The sequence below is a fragment of the Lepisosteus platostomus genome, chromosome 25 (assembly GCF_059453375.1).
Source record: "Lepisosteus platostomus isolate fLepPlt1 chromosome 25, fLepPlt1.hap1, whole genome shotgun sequence".
Lineage (NCBI taxonomy): Eukaryota > Metazoa > Chordata > Actinopteri > Semionotiformes > Lepisosteidae > Lepisosteus > Lepisosteus platostomus.
This window is the reverse complement of record NC_142635.1, coordinates 16673159-16682075: the sequence shown is the minus strand read 5'-3', so window position 1 is coordinate 16682075 and position 8917 is coordinate 16673159. Positions and strand designations below refer to the sequence as shown.

The 8917-nt window shown below is 51.0% G+C and overlaps 1 protein-coding gene across 1 annotated transcript; it reads left to right on the top strand.

Annotated features, from left to right (window-relative positions):
- The first annotated feature begins 66 nt into the window (after positions 1–66).
- Positions 67–7384, top strand: LOC148641268 (lipase member H-like). The gene is made up of 10 exons (XM_088620234.1): positions 67–389; positions 1836–2191; positions 2557–2665; positions 3411–3512; positions 4222–4329; positions 4586–4753; positions 5093–5185; positions 6027–6138; positions 6475–6657; positions 6985–7384. The coding sequence occupies exons 1-10, from the start codon at positions 341–343 to the stop codon at positions 7094–7096; spliced, it is 1392 nt and encodes a 463-aa protein (XP_088476360.1). The 5' UTR covers positions 67–340; the 3' UTR covers positions 7097–7384.
- Positions 7385–8917: the final 1533 nt, after the last annotated feature.

Genomic DNA, 8917 nt, shown 5'->3' with positions numbered 1-8917 from the left:
CATCCAGCCCACCCAGCCCACCTGGTGGCTGAGAGAAACCAGGGCATCGGCACGTACTTGAACTGGGGGAGAAATAGACACGAGCAGATTCTCCAAGTAGAAAACGTGTTATCCGGTTAATTTGCTTCTCAAAGAAAAACAGAAGGCCGATAAGAGCTTTAAAACAGTCAACCGCGCACAAAGAGACATTCTGAGCAGATTTGCATGCCCAGTGCCTGATGTGGGCGATAAGCCGGTTTGCTCTTCTGCGGAAGAGCCTATCGGCCTGGTCCCTCTGCTGCTCTCGTTTGCAAGGGGAGACGGGAGGGAGTCCGTGGCCAGCGCCTGACAGGAGAGGAGCATGTTTCGGACGCTGTGGCTGTTCTGCTTTCTCCCTGGACCTCTCGCAGGTACGGTCTCCCTCTGAAAGACGTGAGGGGTCTCGGCCATGACTGGCAAGATCTTCGGTCAGGTGTGGCAATGCAACTGTGCTGATCGTTGTAACACCTTCGGGAGCTGATATCAGAATTGGAAGGGATGACAGGTGCATGTTTTTTTTCCTAGGGATTCTACATCCCTTATGATAATGTAAAAATAGCAAAAATCCTTAAAAGCATGTTGTTTTGTGCATACTTGCTAGCTTTGCTACATGGTTTTATAGTGATATTTTCTCAAGATATTACTTCATGAAGTGTTTCGGTTGCCTCAAAAACGCAAGATAAATTTAAAATCCAATCGTAGTAACATGGTATCACTTGCTTCAGGGAAGGCTAGAGCTACGTGAACCACTCATGACTGTCGTAATTGGACCAGGACATCAGAGGCAGCCCAGCTTGCAGTTCACTGCAACAACAGCAGACAAGAATCGGGCATAGTGCAGGTCTGGTTGGGTCTGATTTGTGGGTGCCCAGAGTCTCGTTGGGTCTCAATGGAGTCTGGTAAATTGTGGGTGTCCAGAGGTGGTGCATTAACTATGTTGGGACCCAGTGTTCAGGTGTGTCTGAATCAGGAGTGCTCAGTGTTTTAAGTTTTATACCTGCTTCAGTGATTCACCAGGGTAGCTTCAACCCTAAGCAGCGATTCCTGCAGGACAGGCTTGAAGGGGATTTTCCGGGCCTGTCTGCGGTGTGACCTCCAGCGTGCCCTACAGCACGGGCCCTCTCTATTTCACTTCTCTACTGTTTCGTGAGACTCCACCCCCCTGCCGGGAGGGCACCCTGCTCTGCCCTCTGTGTGCTGGAGGTCAAGTCTGAAGTCATATCTGCTCTGGAGCTCCAGCTGATCGATGAGCTCTTGAGCGAGATCCCAGAGAGATCTACAGAGCCCTGAGCCGCAACATCCGGAGTCTTGAAAAAGCCCTCGCGTGAGACTGCGTTTTGGTTGTGCTCTAGATTTCTCTGTATTTTACTCCTTTTTCTTCATGTTTTGGATTTGTTCCGGGTTTTTCTTTGCTTAGTTGTTAGCCAGTCTAGGGCAGGGAGCTAGCCTGGCCTCCAGAAGGCTTTCCTCCTGTTGAATCTGTTGTGTTTTTGGGTTTACAGCGAGTGCCTTTTTGATTTTCTTACTGATAGGGTCCCTCGTGTTTCTGCGGGACTAGTTATCCAAGGTTACCCAACTAACCTTGTACCGGAAATTGTTCAATGAACTACTACTCTGTCTTTTTTAAAGGCACAAGCGCTGTTTTCTGTGCTGTGATTGTTCTTGTGGCTGATCGGCAGCCCCACAGGACACTCTCAGCTTGGGGGAGGGAGTCCAGCCGGTGGCGCAAGGCGACTCCTGGAGGATGTGCAGGTGGTCTGTAGCCTGAAGGACTGTGACTGTGACGGAAGCCTGACCCTGACCTTTAACCCCAACAGGCACCGGGGCCTCACAATGCCCCGACTTCCTCTCCGTGGCCCCACCCGCCCTGGAGGTGAGAATGCTGGGGTTCGCGGCTGAGGGCGGCCCCTGCGGGCGCCCCCTCAACATGACGGCACCAGGGGGGCTCGGGGCGTACCCCTGGGACCCCCGGCTCCCCAGCGTGCTGATCGTGCATGGCCGGCGGCCCCCCCAGGTGCGGCCCCAGTGGGTGGGCCAGCTGGCCCGAGAGCTGCTCTCCACCCAGCGGCTCAACGTCCTGGCTGTGGACTGGCTGTCCCCTCGCGGGCGCGGCCTGGTGCCCACCGCCAGGCAGGCGGGCAGGAAGCTGGCCTGTCTGATCCGGGCGCTGCTGGTGAGTCGGGGCTCTGTGTTCGCGGGGGGCCGTGTGGGAGGGCAGGCGAGCAGGGCCTGGCCACGTCTCGATCAGCACCTGCAGGGGAACCTGGACCTGCAATCAAGCAGTGTTTTGGAAGCCTCTTCATCTTATTTTAAAGGCCTCACTTTTTTAAGGAATGTGTACACGTGCCTTAGATCAGTCACTAGGAATAGTCACTCGGAAGGGTCACGTCCTTAATTTCAGGAAAGAAGAGACAGTATTCAGCACAGGGCTGACGGGAGTCTTGTTTGGCTTCGACAATTTTCCGGCTCTGCCTGGGAGACGTGGGAGGCGGGTGCGTCTCAGGGGCAGGGCTGGCTGATGGTGGGTCTCTTCTCCAGGCCCGTGGTTCCTCAGCTGAGACGATCCATCTGATCGGCTTCGGAGTCGGCGCTCACATCGCAGGGAATGCTGGGGCTGCCCTGCGCGGCTGTCTGGGGAGGATTACGGGTAAGGACAGAGCCTCCCGGACACACTGGAGAGGAGATCGGATCCAAAATTGCAGGGGTGGAGCCACGGGCCCAGGCCCACCCTGATTGGTCCCAGACCTACCCAAACAGACCAAAGAAATTGAAGATTTTATTTCTCTTGTTTGCATTACATGATTTGCTTTTTAATGTTACTTGTTTGCTTTTTTCATCGTTTGTGATTTGCGATTGGCTCGCTGTATCTTTTGTGACCAATAAGAAAGTGATGTAAATGTAGGGGGCGGTGCATGCGTAGCCGTAGCCTAATTGGCTGTCGTTGTCGTCAGACGCTCTTAGAGCTCTCTAGCGCCGCGTTTTTGGTTTATTAGCCAACTTAATATTTTAATACCTTCGCAGTTTTTATTCTTATGGCGCCTCACTCGATATTATCCTTGTTGGGATCCATTTACTCCAACCTCAGTCAAACCACAGCAGTGCACTTGCATTCACCCACCAGAAAGAGCTGTCTCCCCTTTCTTCCAAATGCAAAGAACAATTACTTCTTCTAGGAAAAGTGGGGAGAATTCCCTGATCCAAGAGGATCATCAGACACTGCTCCCAGACAGGAGCTCCAAATGTCTGTCAGGTTTTAGTGGCCTGCATGATGAATTTAGGAACAAAATGCGATTGTTTACGCAGGAAATGCGTGTGTATGTGTGCGAGAGAGCAGTGAACGAGAGATCTGCAGGGTAGGAAATTGACCTGCCTGCTTTTGGTTTTATTCCCAGGACTGGACCCATTCGGACCCGAGTTCACAGAGGCTGGCCCCAGCGTCGGGCTGGACTGGTCTGACGCTCAGTTCGTGGACGTTATTCACGCCAACTTCAGACGTGAGTCCCTTGCTCTCGGAGAAACAGCCTGAGAAAGAAACGTGTCTTTACACAGCACAACATGCCGTGTGGTGGAAGGGGCTCGCTGACCAGCTGACGTGTACAAACGAGCCAGGAGGACAGGGAGACTTTCCTCGGTGGGGCCCTGCAGCCATCTCTTCACTTGCGCTGAAGAGGCAGGGGAGAGAGAGAAACACAGAAGAGCAGAAATAGTTCTGTTCAGAAAGAGCACACCTCCCAGCCCTTCCTTTAACGGGGAAACAGCAGCCCCAGGTCTGCGATTTATATCACAATACAGTTCTCAGAACGACGAGGAGCATCACAGCCGCCCCCACACGCGCAAGCCTCTCTCAAGTCACAGCACTCCCATGTGGGAGACGGTACAGGGAACCCAGTTCAAATACAAACATTCATAAGAACTCTTTTGTCCCTACTGCAATGTGCTCAGTGAAGCTGTGTAAATGTCCTACCACTTCCTGTTTATTTGTGTATCACATACTGTTGTGGTGATTTCATATGATTTTATGCGACTCTTGTGTGTTGCTTGCGTGTTTTGTGCTTCCTTGGGGGAAGCCAAAGTCGGATTTCCACAGTAGTGGAGAATAAAGTGTCTGTCTCCCCGCCTGTCACAGCAGGAGCCAGAGGAAGACAGCCGTGTGCTGGCGGAGCTGCTCCAGTCCGCTCACGCCTGCTGCCCTTTGTTTTCCAGCCAACGAGCCGGTGGCGGCCCTGGGCTCCGCATGGCCCCTGGGCCACGTGGACTTCTACATCGGCAAGGGCCACCAGCTGCCCGGCTGCCCCCCCGGCCTCCTGGACCGTGAGTGTTTCCGTCACCCGGGAGACTGGGAGCCCCGAAATCTGAGCTCCGGGGCCTGTTTTCAGCCCTTCCCCACCCCAGCTCCGGGGGTCGTGCAGGACTCGCACCTGCGCCCCTCCCTGCCCACTTCGTCCACGTTTGTCCACCACTCTGTACACCGACCGCCCCGAGACAGCGGGTGTGCGGCGGGGCCCTCCGCTCCTGGCCAGGCGGTCCAGGGGGAGCTGGGTCAGGCCTGTGCTGTGTCTCGTTTCAGGGGAGAGGTACGTGCTGTGCAGCCACTGGAGGGCTCACCAGATCTTCACCAGCTCCATCCGCTCCCACTGCCCTCTCTTCGCCTTCCCCTGCCTCTCGCGCCACGGCTTCGAGAGAGGCCAGTGCACACACTGCCACACGGCGGGCCTGAACGCCTGCCCACAGCTGGGTGAGAGAGACAGCACTGACGCCGAGAGGACTGACCACTAACACACCGAGACAGGGAGAACCTCAGCTCCTGACACACCGAGACAGGGAGAAGCACACTGAGAGAGGGAGAAACTCTGCTCCTGACACTGAAACTGTGCCACACTGACACCAACATACTGACACGGACACACTGAAACATCATGACACTGAGACGAAGGTATCTGACACTGAATCCTTGATATCATGAGACTGTTTCACAGTTCCTCAGTACCACACCATCAGTGTTTTGCTTGATAATGTCCTGACTTCCTGCGATAGAAGGAATGACACTAATGCTTCCTGTCCCCCTCTCTGTCAGGCTACAACACCAGCTGGGTCGCAGCTGAGCGCCCGGTCCCGTTTCAGCAGCTCACCGCGCTATTGGACGTCACCTCTGCCCCGCCTTTCTGTGGTGAGCCACACCCTCCCAGCCCATCAACAGGGCAGAGTAATTGATAACCGATCACAAGGATCAGGCTACTTCAGACACACGGTACAAGATCAAATACATATTTAAACACAACAACTGGAAAGCTGCTCGTTTTAGGACACATCCAAGGGTTCGGGTGCTGTAGTCAGCGCTCTTTTAATAAGGGTCCCCAGAAATGAGACACAACAGCAGATGTAAGGTACCTAACAATTTGTGTTCTTTATTTAACAGCAGGCACAAAATCAAACCCATTGGAACTGCAAACAAAAGCACACAGTAGATCTTCTTCGACTGAGCTACTGACTAAACCCCTAACTGTCCCTAACTAGGCCTTTACAGGGTTGCTGGAAACACACAAGGTCCACTCTCCTCTCTTGCTTCTCTTCTTCTGCCCTTTGAAACCTTCTCCTTCCTGGGTTTTAAACTGTCACCTGACCAACTGGCGTCTAGCAACAGGTCAGATGACTGAGGTTATCGGGGCGACCCCTCCCCCCACACACACATACAGCTTTCTGGGAAACGTAGTTCAGGCCAGAGCTGCCGTCTTTCCTGGACCTGCCATCCCTTCAGTTTGTACTTGATTGTAGTACAGTGTAGTGTGAGTCGGAGGAAGGATATCCAGCATGGTGGGATGTCCAGGAGAGAGAACTGACATGGGGCAAGATTTACCATGCAACACTCTAGAGTGTGAAAGAATGGGTGGGTTAGTTATAGACTGGTGGTGGGGCGGCATGGTCTACTGATCCGATGACACTCTGCTCGAGTGATGTCAGCTGACGCCTTTTGAGGACTGACACTCCAGCTCTCTCTCCCTCTGTCCTAGTCACCCCTTTCCTGCTGGAGTTCCAGGTCGGGGGCGTCACGCCACTGAGAGCGTACCTCTTCATCCAGCTGAGGGGCGGGGGCGTGGAGACCTCATCCCTGCTGCTCTCGGGGTGAGTGATCAATGAAAACCAGAGGGAGCCTGCGCCGTTTCCAGGCGGCCACCGAAGCCAGTGAGCTGGAGCTGGGCGCCCTGAGTTAAAGCCATGTGGCGGGCAGACGCGAGGTCAGGGGTCAGGTCACTCGAAAAACAAGATGTAGCCCAAGTAGCCGACCAGTGTCCTCTCTAATTCTTACACACTGAGCACACTGGGGCGTCTCGAGATTTAAGGCTTTGATAAAATTGAAGCTAGTGAAAATTCTGAGAGTGTTTGATGATTGTATGACAAGAAGGCTCTCAATAACGCACAATAAAATGGCCGTCTTGTTCCCGTGTGGCTTGCCTCCAGCTCAGCTCCAGTAAGGTTCCAGCCGGGGAAGGTGTACAGGTTCATGGTGTCGGCGAACCGCGACGGCGACTTCAGCCACCTGCTGCTGGAGTTCTACACCCGCCGCAATCTTTACCTGGAGTGGAGGAAGAGGATCGTCCATCTCAGCCAGCTGCTGCTCACCAGGCTGCCTCGGGACAGGGGGTAAGGGCACACAGTGAGGCCGAGACCAGTCCTGACTCTCCACAGAGACACAGTGAGGCCGTGACCAGTCCTGACTCTCCACAGAGACACAGTAAGGCCGAGACCAGTCCTGACTCTCCACAGAGACACAGTGAGGCCGTGATCAGTCCTGGTCAGCCACACCCACTGCTACCATCAGCTCTGATGATCTGAGATTTAACTCTTTGAAGACTAAAACACTCATATCCAGGATGCCCGATGTCATATCTGATGTGTCAGTGGCAGAGAGGCGGCTGCCTGGTCAGCGGTCAGTAGCCACTGCTGTAGTCAATCCGGTCTCTCCCGCAGGGTCTCCTACTTCGCCTACGACGTGAGGGCAGCAGAGGGGCACACGGTGGAGGTGCGGCTCACCAAGGAGGTGGCAACGGAAGAGGAACAAAAAGAGGAGGAAGAGCAGTGAGGGCCTGTAGTGCGCAGACCTTTGGACATTCTGTAATTTGGGACACGTCTGGGCTTCAATATATAGAATCTACAGTACTTTAAAAAGCTCATATCTGCCTTCATTGCTAACATGGCAATTTAGAACTTGGAAAGGCATTTCTTAATGATTGATTAATTACATTATTCATTACATTATTAAACCTGTACATGAGAACTGTCTATATTTACTTATGAATAAGTTAATGACATTCAGTGCATACTTTGTTTATAGGATCCATGGACAAAATAAATCTCATGTGTAATTTCACATTAGACTGTTGTCCCTTCTTTCATATGATGATGTGCTTCTTGTTAATGATGACAATAAACTCTCCTGAACGATTCCCACACTTAAAGCAGCTAAAAAGGGAAAAGGGAAGGGGGGAGATGTTAATTGGCCACTTCAACAGCCTCCCAGGAGCCCGCAGGCTTGCAGTGATGTCACTGAGAGATGTGCAGCTCCTCCAATCGACACTAACTCTCCTGTCAGATGCTGTGGGACCTGCGGCCAGTCAAAGGGTGAATTTCTTGAGGGGTAGTTGGCTCAGAGGAGCATGTGTGGGAGTAGGTGTGGTCGTTGCTGTAAGCTGAAACACCTATTCTTCCATTCTCTAACCGCTTTAACAATATCGGGGAGCAGGAGTCTGTCCCAGCAGGCAACAAGTACAAGGAAGGCTGAAACCTCAAGACAAAATTAATGTTTTCAAATTGAGTGGCTTCATAATGAAAATTGCTAAAAGTTTTCCAAATCTAAAAAAGAAACCACATTTGCATTAAAAAAGTGTCTGCAAATTGTCTGCAAAATGTGCAGCAGTTTGAAAACAGAATTTTCTCACTGTGCCGAAAGTTGTTCCAATGAGATTCAGGACAATCTTTTGAATAACAGAGCTCCTGTAAGACGTGAGCCCTGCTTGTACAGGAGGACAATCTTACTCCACTGCCCCCCCAGGATAAACTGCACGGAGCATGCAGAGTGGGAAATCTGTCCCTGGAGGTTTAAGGGGTTGACAGTGATAACTGTGTGTTTATAGTGCCAGCATTGTTCCACCACCAGCTCATAGTGCTTTTAATATTTATGACTTATAAAGTTATCTCTAAATAAAGTACATAGTGAATGATAATAGCAATTTTATTGTCCGGGTCTATACAGTGTTTACACTACACTACTATACAGTACAGGGATTGCTACATGCGGAAGGGGCTGTACATTAGCCTCTATACTGGTGCTTGCCTGCTACCCTGGACTAACAAGAAGTAAATTAGAGGCTTGTGGAAGCACTGAATCCAGTTGATCTATTCAAGAATTAAACATCCTCAGCTGGAATTTTAAAGTCCTAGAGTTAAGGCACTCCTTCATATTTTGAATAGTGTCATAAGATTTGTACTTATTAAAAGCAGGTGGGACCTTGTTTTAAATTTATTGAAAAGGCTGCACCTCTGACCCGCAGCACAGTTTCCTACGTAAATATACTTTGGAATCAAGTTTAAAATTTTCAGTGGAGGGAGAGGAAGCTGCCACCTGGTCCAAATAAGCTGCCTCATACACTGCAGACTATTTCGAAGTGTAAAAATATGAAAGCAGTGCGGACATTATTTTTATTTAATTTGTTTAATCTTTTTTCATAATTTGAATTTATGTAGTAATATGTACCCCTGACGAAATTTTTGTCTTGAATTGTTATATGTACTCTTGTTTGTATTGTAATCTTTGTTCTTTTGTAAAGCATAAATAAAACATTAAAAACAAAAAACAACAACAACAAAAAAAACACTGCAGCCGTTTGCAAATTAAATCTTCCCT